The 15,514-nt window shown below is 34.4% G+C and overlaps 1 protein-coding gene across 8 annotated transcripts in view; it reads right to left on the reverse strand.

The window, feature by feature from the left end:
• LOC114337108 (cyclic AMP response element-binding protein B) overlaps positions 1-15,514 on the reverse strand; it is a 138,848-nt gene that overhangs the window by 73,704 nt on the left and 49,630 nt on the right. For 5 of the 8 annotated variants that reach the window (XM_028287500.2, XM_028287497.2, XM_028287496.2 and 2 more), the window contains exon 2: positions 14,847-15,026. In XM_028287500.2, coding sequence (XP_028143301.1) covers positions 14,847-15,008 — 162 coding nt within the window. In that variant the 5' untranslated portion in view covers positions 15,009-15,026. The remainder of the gene's footprint in view (positions 1-14,846; positions 15,027-15,514) is intronic. The other 3 variants (XM_028287504.2, XM_028287501.2, XM_050642990.1) reach the window with 1 other exon arrangement.

Here is a 15,514-nt window from a genome sequence, read left to right on the forward strand (position 1 = left end):
TGAGTTATTTTCATTTTTTATTGAAAAAATCACCTAATTAGCGATATATATTTCTGACATCAATATGACTGAATCAGATAAAATTAAATTATTAGAAGAATTTTTTATGTATGTATACACCGTTCTTAGGCGTCAACGCCCTTCGGTAGGGATCTATGGAGGAGTATCACCAAGCCGGAAGCCCTTATCCCTTCCCGTACCGCTCCTCCATAGGTCGATCAGACGCCAGTTTATTCCAGACCAAGCCGTAGACTCTATTGAGTTTTATACTACGGCGTTGGCCTTTTATAAATTTCATGACCTAGCTGAGGCTCGAACCAGCGACCGCAAATCGCAAATCCACTAAACTTGTCGATCGACTGAGCCCCAGCTAACTGGACCGTTAAGACCGTTTTTATCAAGCAACAAAAACAAAATTTGTTTAATTTATTGTTTTGTATTTTGATAACGATTTCCGAAGTGGAAATCGAAACGTCAAATAAACTTAATTTAACTAAAATTGTAGTTTATTCCCAAAATAGTAAATTTTACTTAGTGATTTTTGGATTTTTTTTTAAATACTACTAAACTACTAAATGAATTGCAATTCTACAAAAAGCTTTATAATCTTTAAACCTTAAAGTACACATAAGATTATTTTGACAAGGATAAATCATGAAGCATGAAGGTGTTAACTAATTTTTTTTTCGAAAATGCCAATAGTGGTATGCATGAAAGTGTTAACTCATTTTCTTGCGTTAGTAAAAACTTTGGTGCATAGATGTCGCTAGAGACCCTAAAATCCAATGTTTAAAACACGTCAAGTTTTGTCTAAAAAGCAAGAAAGTGTTAACCCTTGATACTCAAAATTGCTAAAAAATACTTGACACCTTCATGCACTAATAACTTCAATTGTGGTAATAGTCCGGGAGTGGCGTCAAATTTGACCAGAGCATTTTGACATGACTGTCTTTTTATATTAGTCGGAGAGATAGAAGCGGATTTTGTGCGTGATAAGTAATATGGAAAAACTATGCGGGGATATGTTGAATTAGTTGTGTACATGACTTTCACCAACGACCGGAAACCAGAGTTGGGGCCGAGGGTAGTTATAAGGGGTCAAAGTCGCGGATTTTATTATTTTTTTATGACGCTCATGATCGAGATAGTGCACCAAAATTTGGGAATAAGTAGGTCATGACGTAACTAAGTAAAATCTCTAGGGGCGGAACGCTACGGGCCGACAAAGGGGTGGGGGTGGGGGTGAATATAAAAAATATAAAGGGTTTTTTGCGACGTTCGTGATTGGGATAGTGGACCAAAATTTGGGAATAAGTAGACCATGACATTACTAAGTAAAATCCCCAGAGCCGGAAACCAGAGTTGGGGATGAGGGTAGTTATAAGGGGTCAAATTCGACGTTTTTATTATTTTTTTTTTGTGACGCTCATGATCAAGAGAGTGCACCAAAATTTGGGAATAAGTAGGTCATGACGTAACGAAGTAAAATCTCCAGGGGTAGCACGCTGCGTGGCCGACAAAGGGGTGGGGCAGGGGGTGAATACAAAAAATATAAGGGGTTTTTTTGCGACGTTCGTGATTGGGAGAGTGCACCAAAATTTGGGAATAAGTAGACCATGACATAGCTAAGTAAAATCCTCAGAGCCGGAAACCAGAGTTGGGCATGAGGGTAATTATAAGGGGTCAAAATCGCCGTTTTTATTATTTTTTTTTGTGACGCTCATGATCGAGATAGTCCACCAAAATTTGGGAATAAGTAGGTCATCAGGTAACTAAGTACAATCTCCAGGGGTGGAACGCTGCGTGGCCGATAAAGGGTTGGGGGTAGATGTGAATATAAAAAATATAAGGGGTTTTCTGCGACGTGCTAGATTGAGATAGTGCACCAAAATTTGGGAATAACTAGACCATGACTTAGCTAAGTATCTCGATCGCGGACTGCAAAAAAACCCCATATATTTTTATACTCACCCCTGCCTACCACCCCTTTGTACCCCAAGCAGCGTTTCGCCCCTGAAGATTTTACTTAGTTACGTCATAACCTACTTACTCCCAAATTTTGGTGCACTATCTCCATCATGAGCGCCACAAAAAAAATAATAAAAACCGCGACATTTACCCCTTATAACTACCCTCGTCAGCCACTCTGGTTTCCGCCTCTGGGGATTTTACTTAGTTATGTCATGGTCTACTTATTCCCAAATTTTGGTGCACTATCTCAATCACGAACGTCGCAAAAAAACCCCTTACATTTTTTTGTATTCACCCTTGCCCCACCCCTTTGTCGGCCACGCAGCGTTCCACTTCTGGAGATTTTACTTAGTTACGTCATGACCTACTTATTCCCAAATTTTAGCGCGCCATCTCGATCATGAGCGTCACAAAAAAAATAATAAAAAACGGAACTCTGACCCCTTATATCTACCTTCCTTCGCCACTCTGGTTTCCGGCTCTGGGTATTTTAATTATTTATGTCATGGTCTATACCCAAATTTTGGTGCACTATCTCAATCACGAACGTCGCAAAAAACCCCTTATATTTTTTATATTCACCCCTACCCCCACCCCTTTGTCGGCCACGCAGCGTCGAGCCCCTAGAGATTTTACTTAGGTACGTCATGACCTACTTATTCCCAAATTTTGGTGAACTATCTCGATCATGAGCGTCATAAAAAAAATAATAAAATCCGCGACTTTGACCCCTTATAACTACCCTCGGCCCCAACTCTGGTTTCCGGCCGTTGGTGAAAGTCATGTACACAACTAATTCAACATATCCCCGTATAGTTTTTCCATATTACTTATCACGCACAAAATCCGCTCCCAGCTCTTAGACTATATAGTCAGTTGTTCTAAAGCTTATTAACAACGGTTCCAAAGACCATATTGGATGTGAGGCATGGAGATAAATATTTGACATATAAGTTCTAGGATTTTTTCCATCTACTTTCATATTATTTTTTCTTGCCTAAAAGTCACAGTTCGCGACAGCTGACACATTTTCGTTATGAAACAAGTACTAAGCACCAAAATAAATTCATAGAATCTGTGAAAAAATCCCCGTAAAAATTTGACATTACCTCCCAGACTACAACGCGATGGAAGAGATTTCCACAATGTTGAAATGGGGGAACTACGGAATAAATATGATGATATAATCTTCCTTTAATCTTATAGAAAGCAGAGAAGATCTGAAAACAATGGAAACAAGAGCTAGAACAAAAATAAAAAAAGAGAGAAGTCTAAAGATAAGTAGGGAAAAACAAAGTAATAAGCACTGATAAACAACAATTCCAATCGGGAAAGAAAATAAAAATATCGAAGTAGATAGGAGAGTGAGACTATGTGGCCAACCTTTCGTAAAATGAAATACATTCTAATAAATAAGATTATTAGATCAATGTGTACTGCTATTGATAAAATACGGAACGCAAATTTGTGCCCTAACAAAACAAATAGTAAACAAAATAGAAGTTTATTAAAAATAAAAAAAAATGGTAGCAGTTTCTCTGTTAGAAATTAACAATTCAGAGAGAGAGAACGAAAATGATGTAGCAAAAGAATAAAAAAGTTGACATGGGACTACGATGGACACATTGCAAGAATAAAAGACGAGCTATTTAATGGAGAAATCATAAAATGGACCAAAGAAAGAAGACACATAACGAGCTGGCATGATATTAAAAAGATAGCAGGGCTGAAAACTTGGCTGAAAACAGCAAACAATAGTAAGGAATGGAAACAGTTGTTAAGGGAAGCCTATGTTCAATTTTTGATGCAAAAAGATGATTTCTTCTTTTAATATTATTAATCAAGTCTTACAAAATTCTACCGAGTGCGACTGGGTTTCATTTCTCAAAATAAGATTAGCTTGTTTGATTTTTCTGTTTTTACAATCTGTTTTTAATTTATATTAAAAAAGTTTGTGCGCATAAACATATATTTGTCTGAAGAATGGTGGTCCAAGGTTTATCACGCTTAAACGTTTGAATATAACTTCTGAAAGTTTCGATGTTCCACAATATACAGGCGCTTTTTATATCTTAAAAGAATCTGTTTTATAGCAAAACATTAAATTGGCATGAAGTAGAACAATTTTATATAAATAGATTTCCAATTCATCCCAAAAATTAAAGGACTTATGAGTCCTTTTTATTATAAAATACAGTACCTTATTAAATATTACAATTAAGCATTTATGTATTGTATGTACCTTTTATCAAAAATACTTAACTTCAATATACTCCCAAATAATACAAATAAACATATACAATATTCATTTTTACATATTTTAGAATAAAAAGTAGGTATACCCATTTTTTTAAATCTTTCAACATAGCAATTTTATCTGGTCATTAACTAATTCAGTGATGATAGTTATAAATTTAAAACACACTGACAACGAATTTTAATGTTTCTTGATAACATATATAGTTTTTTTGCTCTCTTGTTAAATTATGAAGTTGGTTTTTACCAACTTTTCATACTCAGGACCTGAACATTGAACAAGTTTATTCTTTCTGTACTTCAAGAACACTGTTTAACTTAAAAGCAAAAAAAGAGTTAAATTAATTATATTTTTCTAACCCTTACGCCCAAGGACATCATAATTGTTAGAGTCTTATTAACACGTGAAATATGAATCAAATGAAACAAAATTTTATATTAACTTGTTCACACCTATACGATACGATTATGTTTGATATCTATTACTGGTTCCACCACACATGGTTCATTTAGTTACCGTATTTACATTCCCATTCGAGGTTGCCATACCAGCTTTATTATTTTCTGAGTTCTTGCGAAATGTAATGTCGAATAAAGGTTGGTTTCACCTAAAATAATTGGAGTATAATGTCATAGAAAACGTATTGTTTTATACAGTGAGCACGTAAAGGTTGGAATAAACTCATTTTTTTCATGAACGGGCGATTTTGGAAATAAATCCCGAAACAGGTTGATTTTTATTTTTAAATTATGATTTTTTGGCTAGTATGATATATTATATATCATCCTAGTGACGTCATCCATCTGGGCGTGATGACGTAATCCATGATTTTTTTAATGAGAATAGGGGTCGTGTGCTAGCTCATTTGAAAGGTTATTCAATTCTCTTTCCGTAATCTAAATTATAATTATTTATACAGGGTGTCTAAAAAATTATTTTTGAAATAAATTAATTGACACAAAAAGAAAAATGTATGTAATTTATTTTATTCAAAATACATTTTACTATTCTCAGAAAACAGAAAAAAAATATTTCACAAATAAACATTGCTTTTCGCTTAAATTAAATGTTCAACCTGCCAAGAGGCAGGTGGGTGGCACCTTTAACATTGAATTTAAGCGTAACACAATATTGATTTGTCAAATAAACTTTTTTTTCCGGATTTCTGACAGCAATAAAATATATTTTGAATTAAATAAATTACATACATCTTAATATTAACTGTTAATATTTATATTACTGAATAGAGAATTGAATAACTTTTCAAATGAACTATCACACGACCCCTATTCTCATTTAAAAAAATCATCGATTAAGTCATCACGCCCAGATGGATGACGTCACTAGTATGATATCTATGCCAAAAAATCATAAATTAAAAATAAAATTAGACGTGTTTCGGAATTTATTTCCGAGATCGCCCATTCGCGAAAAAATGAATTTAATCCAACCTTTGCGTGCTCACGTATGAGCACGCAATGTATGATTAGCTCAAAAATATTCCCAAATTATTTGAGGTTTTTTAAATGCGCATACTTTGAGACGCTGTCACAAATGTACCGACTGGGAGCCAATACATACAGAAAAAAGAGGTCACTAATGTAATGTCGGATTTATACTCAGCCATTGCCATTGCTGCTGCCGGAAATACGATATCGACGCGAGTGAGATGTTCACATCAGTTCCTCGCCAATGTCCTCACAACTCATTTACCGAACGACTCTCAAGAATGGAATGTAACGACAGCATCGTCTTGATTACTTACTCGCGGCAAGTGAGAGAGAGTAGTTGAATGTGAATACTCACTCGCACTGCCCGTCCTTTGACTTCCTTCCCGAAAACCACGGGAGCGCCGTGCAATGGCGTTTGAAAAAGCGTTTGAAAGAGTACGCCACGATAGGCTAAGAGACATTCTTGAAAGAAAAGACAGATAATAAAGATCTGCGAATAATTCTCAACTTATATTGGAATCAGAAAGCTAACATCAAAATAGAAAATGAGATATCAAAAGCAATAGAAATACGTAGAGGAGTACGACAGGGATGCATTTTGTCACCACTGCTATTTAATGTATATAGTGATAGCATCTGCCAGGAAGCCCTTTTGCAAGCAAATGAAGGAATCGTAATCAATGGAGAGGTTGTAAATAATATTCGATAGGCGGACGACACTGTACTAGTTGCAAGAACAGTAGAAGAATTACAATTACTTACAAACATAAATATTGCTTGCAACAATTATGGCATAAACATTAATATCAAAAAAACCAAGTATTTGGTCTTCAGTAAAATCATGACACAACCAGCACATATTAGTATAAACGGCATTCAAATTGAAAAAGTATCAAGTTACAAATACTTGGGAACTTTAATAAACGAAACTGGAGACCAAAACAATGAACTAAAAAGACGTATAGAAATTGCCAGGGCCACCTTCATAAAGATGAGAAAATTCTTCTGCAACAGAGATATAAGCATCCCTCTACGATTAAGAATGCTAAGAGGCTACGTATTTAACACGCTATTATACGGTGTAGAGGCCTGGACTCTCAAACAGAACAACATAAAAAATATTGAAAGTTTCGAGATGTGGTGCTACCGTCGAATGCTGAAGATAAGTTGGGTTGAAAGAATCACAAACCGAAGTAATACGAAGGATAGGAAGGGACCCAGAAATTTTGTTAACGATAAAAACTCGAGTATTTGGGTCACCTTATGAGAGGTCATAAATACGCATTACTTCAAAATATAATGCAAGGAAAAATAGAAGGAAAACGGAATCCAGGCCGTAGAAGAATGTCATGCTTGCGGAATTTGAGAGAGTGGTTTGGCTGCACCACTAATGAACTTTTTAGGTCAGCTGTAAACAAGGTCAGGGTAGCCTTGATGATTTTCAATCTCCAATAGGAGTGGCACAAGAAGAAGAAGAAGTGTAATGGCAGTAGCATGAGCAGCGGCAGCGCGAGTGAGCTATTTACACATTCACGCTGCCCACTTCCCTGTCCAACAGGACTGAGTGTAAATGCGGTATAATATATTTGCTTTCAATGTAGGGTTCAACAGAGTACTGAATTTGTAACAGCTTGCAAGCAATCTACATCAGGTTTGGATTTTGAGGTGGAAAACGATAACAACGATGAATTGTTTGCCCATGCAAATGACGTTTTAAAAGGAGATGAATAGTCGGAGAGCAGTAATATTGACGATGAAGCGCCTAGGCCTAGCACCGAAAAAAGTCTACTCCAGTCCCAACATGAGTAAAGCAGCCATTTGAATGTAAAGAAATTCCTCCTTTGTGCGAAAACCGTGAACCTGAAAAATTATTTGAAAAATAAACAGAATTGAAAATGGAAGGAACATGAATCATAATGATAAACAGAGTTAAGGGATGTTTTCCAAAAAGATGTCAACATGAAAAAAAAAGGTCGCTAAAGATCACGTTAAAAATTACAAAAAAATGTGTTTGACGACGTTTGATAACAAATCGATTATCATGGTGTTTATGCCTTTTGGAACTGTCAGTAAAAACCGTTCAGAAGTTAATGATGAAGGTAAAACTGTTAAAAATTAGAATAAAATAAATATATGATATATCAGCTGTGCTACTTATTAGATATGGCAGAATTTGATATGATACATATCAAATCGAAAATCTCTGACTATGAGTATATACAGGGTGTCCAGAAACTCTACCGACAAACGAAGACAGGAGATTCTTAAGATAATTTAACCCAATTCACTTAGTCCGAAAATGCTTCCTAAGGGAACTAGAGCTCTTTGAAGATGGCGTCTTGTAATTAGTTTTTCTTAAATACCGCCAGAACGCTTCTATTTAGAAAAACAAAAATTGGTACGCGTATTTATCTTCAAGATATAAATCTAATCCACCCATTTCAAATTTCTTGTACCGATCATAGGCGTCCGTTTTGGGTAGGGCAACGGTTATTTTATCGCATAACTTTTTTATCTTTAACTTTTATGCATTTCTGACACTGGATTATTAAATTGTGAAGTATTCTAGTACCAAAAGGTACTCTTGTTTTAAATCGGTAGGACACACCGTTTTCTAGAAAAATCGATTTGAAAATTTTTCGCTTTTTGAATAAAAAAAAAATTCAAAAAAAAACTGTTTAGAAAGACGAAAACTGGTACATTTATTTATATTCCAGAGATAAATCGATTTCATTAATTGCGAATTTGTAGTACTGGTCATAGGCGTCCCTTTTGGGTAGGTCAACAGTTATTTTATAGCATAACTTTTTTGTCTTGAATTTTGAGCATTTTTGACACTAGATTATTAAATTATGAGGTATTCGAGTACTAAAAGTTACTCTTACTTTATGTTGGTAAAATACTTCGATTTTTGTTGAAAAGTTGTTTCAATTTTTTTTCAAATTCCAAAAACGAAAAACTTTCAAATCGATTTTTCTAGAAAACGGTGTGTCCTACCGACTTAAAGCAAGAGTACCTTTTAGTACTAGAATACCTCACAATTTAATAATCCGGTGTCAAAAATGCATAAAAGTTAAGGACAAAAAGGTTATGCGATAAAATACCCGTTGCTCTACCCAAAACGGACGCCTATGACCGGTACTAGAAATTTGCAATGGATGGAATCGATTCATCTCTGAAAAGTAAATAAGCACACCAATTTTCGTTTTTCTAAATAGAAGCGTTCTGGAGGTATTTAAGAAAAACTAATTTCATGACGCCATCTTCAAAGAGCTCTAGCTCCCTTAAGAAGCATTTTCGGACTAGGTGAATTGGGTTAAATTGTCTTAAAATTATCTGAAGAATCTCTTGTCTTCGTTTGTCGGTAGAGTTTCTGGACACCCTGTATATTAAAGTGATATGTCACACATATTATCACGTTTTGCCACTTCAGACATTCGTAAACAAAGCTTAAGAAAACAACTGATATGTCACATAATATAATGTTTTGTTAATAGTGTGGTGTTTTTCGTTTTTGGGTTGGCAAAACATGATAGGTCATACTATTCTGAAGAAAATCAGGATAGATTGACATATCAACTATTGCCATATCTCCACAGAATGAAGACACTATATTCGTGAATCTTCTATAAATTTCTTGTCTAAGAATAAACGTTTTCAATATATTTTGTAACAGAAGATTTATAAGGGGGATTGTTTTACTTTACCATCATTTCTAAGAGGCCATTATATAGGATAATGAAGGTACTATATTTGTAACATTCTACAAATATCTTACCTAAGAATAAACGTTTTCAATATATCTTCATTTGTTTTAACATTTGGGATATTATCATTTTGACTCCCATATAACAAAATTGTAAGCATCCCTGAAATCTTGTCTAACGTAAATTTTTGCTTCTAAGAAAACTCAAGATTTCTAATAAGATATTAATAAGTACTAAGGTAACATTTTATATGCCAATTAAAAAAATATAGGCTCGAGAACCTACTATATTATTATTCATAAGAGATTACAAACTTGAAATATTTTTCAATCTAGTGATATAGCAACAAAATACGATAAGTCTACTATAATTCTAGACCCCTCTACCATTAGCATGCTTTAATAAATATGGACACCAATAGAATAGAAACGATCAATTATTTTAATATATTAAATATTGCGATTGTCCTTATTAAATGATGTCAAACTATTTTCCATTACTATTTCCTTAATTTTTTTAGAACTTATATATTATGTAAATGCATTGTTTATAATTAACTGAAAATTTAACTTTCAAAAGCTTGCTAATTCTGTTTGTCTGTAAAAAATTACGCAGTATAATAAATCAATAACATATCAAAACATGTATTGTATTTTAAAAAAATAAAATATGATTAGGCTTTTGTTTAAATTTTTCGGTAATTTCTTATTAGCCCAGTATTCGTACAATTTGTAATGGAGAATATTACTTTAAAACAACTCTCAGCAGTGGTACCAAATTTGTTTGTCAGTAAAGACAAATACTAAACGGAAAATATAGGCCTTTTAATGAGGGAAGCAATTCCAACGATTGATAAAATTAATATAAGTGTTGAGAAAGAGACGGACTATCCGAAACTCTCTAAAATGGCATTATGGAACCAATTGACAGATCCCTACTGGGTAACTAAGGGGCTAAACAGGGAGATGGGCTGATCCCGACTCTTGTTTAGTATATGTATGGAATATGTTATAAGAAAAATGTCTGTAAACCCAAAAAAATATTATTTAATAAGTCAAAGCAAATTGTGATGTACGCAGACGATGTAAGGGGACGAACCACAAGAGATATTATAGAACTTTATGTGGAGCTTGAACAAAATGAGACAGAAATAAGGCTAGTCGTCAACGTAGATACAACTAAAGCCCTAATACAAGCAACAAAATCAAGATGGGAAAAGCACCAGGACATGACGATATAACTGCAGAAAATACATGAATGAAGAAAGACAACTAGAATTACTAAACATCATGAACCAAGCCAAGAGAGAAAAGGAAGTACCACTAGACTGGCAGATAGGCATTATAACACGATTGTATAAAAAAGGAGACAGCAAAGAATGCTCAAACTATAGAGGAACAACACCTGGAAGCACAGTAGGAAAACTTTATGCTAGTATACTAGAAAACAGGCTACGAGAAAAACTAGAAAACACCTTTTGAGGAGAGCCAGAGTGGTTTCAGAAAAGAAAGAGGGACGGACGATCTGATTTTCATAATGAGACAAATAGCAGAAAAAGCTCTTAAAACAGAAAAAGAAATACATGCATGTTTCATAGATATGGAAAAAGCTTTCGACAGAATTAAAAGAGAAGATATTTGGAAAATACTAGAGAAGAGAAAAATTGAACAAGATCTAATAAGATGCATCCAGAGTTTATACGAAAAAACAAAAAGTTATGTAACGACAAGAAATGAAAAATCAAAAATTTTCGACAGCAACATTGGATTAAAACAGGGTTGTGTCCTGAGCCCACTACTCTTTAACCTAGTACTAGATGACGTAATAAAAGAATGGAAACACAAATGGAGAAAATATAATGTAGGATATTGGAAGTCGAGAATGATACAAATAACAGAACTAGGCTACGCAGACGACCTGGTGATCATTGGGGAGTCCGAAAAACAATTACAAGAAAATATAAACATACTGTATGAAGAGCTAAAAATCAGAAACATGAAAATAAACAGAGAAAAATCAAAAACAATGATAACTGAAAGAAAAAAAGGAAAACATAATATAGAAGTAGACGGCAAGCAACTTGAACAGGTAGACAGATATAAATATTTGGGGGTAATCATAAGCCAGAATGGAAAATTAGAAGATGAAATAAATGAAAGAATTGCAAAGACCGGTAAGCTGTGCAATATTATTAAGAGTAACTTTTTAAAAAAGAAAGAAATACCTAAGAATATAAAAACGGAAATAGTAAAAAAGATTGTGAAACCCACTCTAACCTAAGCCTGTGAATCTTGGGCATTAACAAAAAGGCATAAGAATAGACTAATAAGCACATAAATGAGATTTTTGAGAACAATAGAGGGAAAAACAAGGAAAGATAAAATTAGAAATCAAACCTTTAGAGAAAATCTGAAAATATACCCAGTTACAACAACAATCGAACAAGGACAACTTAGATGGCTCGGACATGTACCGAGAAGAGGAGAAGAAAAAATAGTAAGACAGATATATATGAAGCGAGAGATATGGGAAGAAAGAAGAGAGGAAGACCAAGAAAGACGTGGACAGAAGAAGTGAGCGAAGCGACCGACAAAAGAGGAATAAAATGAGAGGAAACAAAAGCATTGGCCATGGATAGAAGGAAATGTGGAAGAAAACGACGGAATACCTAACTCCGTAATAACTCACACCGAAAGGTAGATGAGTTATGGATTAATAAGTAAGTATAAGCAAGGAAACAACGAATCTTTCAAAATTTAACAATAGAAGACGCAAATATTGAATTAGTAAAACAGCTCACATCCAAAGACACCCATAGGAAAATAAACTTTAAAATATATAATACCATCATTTATGACCAATAGCAACATACGGCGGCATAGAAACATGGATTATGACAGACAAGACAATAAACCTTATTAATACTTTTGAACGAAAGATACTAGGTCACGTCTGTGATAATGGTATGTAGAGGAGAGCAGCCAAGGAAAGGGATACTCGGAGGTGGATGCTGGGTAGGCCAGAGCCCAACTTGGACTGCAGCGCTATAGGAGAGGAGGCATTGTGGAAACATTTGAAAGAAGTTGGTTTCAAATATTATTTATGAAAGACACAATAAAAAAATCTCACTTGGACAAGCAGAAACTAATTCGAGTTAAATATTACAGTCCTTTGAACTACGGACCTATGGAAGAATAATGAAAATAAGCTGGGTGGATCGAGTCACGAATGTCAAGGGGTTAAGAAAGATGGGAAAGAACAAGAAGGTTTGGAACGCCGTTGAGATCAGAAAGCTACAATATCTAGGATGTATCATGAGATGCGAACTTTATCTTTTATAACCTTTTTCAAATAATGCAAGGAAAAATACAAGGAAGAAATCGAAGGAGATATATTTCCTGATTAAAAAGCTTAAGAGTTTAGATGTAAATTCTTTGACTTGTTCAGGATGTCTCGAAGTTGCGGATTACCAACCTTTAAGAGTTGATGGCACTTAAAAAAGAATTGTAGACGATATAGTAAATGTGTGCCTTAAAGTTTTCTACCTTCTCAACGCCTTCTCATAGGGGCCAATAGTATAAGTGACAACAAGTAGTAAGATCTCTTACCGTACTACTCATCCATCTGCCTACCTGAGCCAGTCGCGTATTCTAAGTTATGTCTTTCGGATCCGTGTCGAAATTTGAACCATGAACCCTCTAGACTATTCACGATCTAAAACACGCTTATTGGATCGATACTAGTAAATGGACATATTTATTTTATTTATTCCGTTTATTCGCAAATGTATACCACTGTGTATTAAGAATGTGTTCTTTTATTCATAATCAGCCTATATGCAGACGACACTGCTACAGCGGAGAAACATAGAAACCTGGATGTAGCCGGGAGAAATATACAGACGACAAGGGATACAACAGAAGACTGGCGTACCCAATGGAAAAGAAATAAATAGGCCTAGAAGTATTTCATGTGGGAGTCTTTGTATCCAGGACTAGAGCGCATCAGCGTGCTATTGGGGGGTGGAGAATGGTCTGGAACATTGGAGCGAGGTAGAGTGTTTCCTGGTCCTGATCTACTCAGATCAATCGCCTTCGCTCCAATGAATTGTACTACCTACACGTCATTTTCTAAGGGGTGTATATGTCTCACAAGTTGAGTTGGATTCTATTGCTAGCTTGCTGGCTTGAAATATTCCTTTCAGTATACCTATAATAGTGTGAAACATAGTGGAGAAACAAATTAGATGTAATATACAGGGTGATTCGTTAAGAATAATCTCTGAGTTGTAGATTCAGATCCAAACAACTTAAATAAAATGTGGCTCCTTACTGAGTTACAGGGTGTTTTATTTAAAAATTTAAAAACTATTTGTACTCAGTACTTTGAAACTATTTGACGTATCCTTATCATACTTGGCAGAAAGTGTAGGTACTGTACATCTTACTAAATTATTTTAAATAAACGTTTTTGGCTACTACCAGAGGCGTACGACATGGAAAGTGAATGGTTGACCCTTCCCACATTCTACGCCCGTGGCGAAATTAATATTTTAGCCCAATTTTTCGATTCTCCAATATTTTCTATGTAAATAATATACTCTTGATTCGTGATAATAAAAATCATTAGTTTTTGAGATATTTGAAGTTAAAAATAAAGGGGCACAATACATTAATCAAAATAGCTGTGTCGTTTCATTTTCAACTTCAAATATCTCGAAAACTAGTGACTTTATGGTTACGAATGAAGAGTATATCGTGGCGCAGAATTTGGGAACGGTCAACCATTCACTATCTCCTATCGTACGCCTCTGGTAGTAGCCAGAAAAATTTGTTTCTCATAATTTAGTAGAGTATACAGTACCTACACTTTCTGCCAATTATGACCAGGGTATGTCAAATAGTTTTAAAGTAGGTACTCGATAAAAATAGTTATTAAATTTTTAAATATAACACCCTGTAACTCAGTAACGAGCCACATTTTATCGAAGTGATTTGGGTTAAATCTTAATATTTTGAAGTCTAGAATCTGCAACTCAAAGATTGGACATTCTTAATAAATCACCCTGTATAGTACAGAAGTTTTACTTTACAGTTTTTAATACATCTTAGTTTTTTTATACTGGATATTTATTACTCTGCATAATTTTTTACAGATTTGCCTGGTTTTGCAGTGCATTTTATAAATTACAATATAAAAATCAAATAAGTAATTCAGATAGGAAAACATTTTCATTAACTACGAAGTTACGATAAAAGCAAATTTTGAAAATAACTGGTATAATTGTTGGTAGTATACAATGCACATACTAAGTATTGTTATGATATCGTATGGTTTTTTTTCTTCCATATTTTAGAACGCCTGAAAGGGCTGATATAAATATTCGATCTAGTAAATTCTATGGATGTCAATAAAATGAAAAAGCAATAAAAGGCACTGGAGGGGTAAACAAACCCCTACCTGTGCTTGCGTATGGGAAGGGAGGGTCAGCTGTACAATGTTAGTTGCTGTCACCAGATGGGGCTGGGAATTAGTGACGCCTACCGATGAGGGAACTCCTGATTGTGGGTCGAGAGATAGAGGATCCACTTTACACTTCACGTCCTCCACGATCCCGTCCATGGCCTGACTTTAAAATACCTGTCAATACAATAATATGAATTAGTTGATTGTTTTTAAAAATATTAACAATAAAATTGTAATGTTAATAATGGCATTTCATAACTAAAGGAAGAAGGAAATTATAGTTTATTGAGACTTATATTATAACCCATATGAACTTCCCATTTCTCCTCCCAACCTCAATTATTTAACATTATGAATTTGTCTTAAAATCCTGTTTATAAAAAATACAACATTTCTTGTATTTGATTCAATGTTGCTTCAATTTGGTGTTGTATATTTTGTGGATATCCGCTGGAAGCGTTAACTATGATTATAGGTCACGTGGTACACTCTGACGTTGCGTGGGACAATCTTATGCGTATGCTTTAGGTATTTTTAATAAAAAATTTTATACCTTTTACACAGGATTTTTTCCAATTTTTGATTTATATAATTTACAAAAATAGAGATTATTTAAAATTGTGTAACGTTACAAACGTCACATCTTTGCTATTTTATTTTTA

This window comes from Diabrotica virgifera, chromosome 2 (genome assembly GCF_917563875.1).
Source record: "Diabrotica virgifera virgifera chromosome 2, PGI_DIABVI_V3a".
Classification (NCBI taxonomy): domain Eukaryota; kingdom Metazoa; phylum Arthropoda; class Insecta; order Coleoptera; family Chrysomelidae; genus Diabrotica; species Diabrotica virgifera.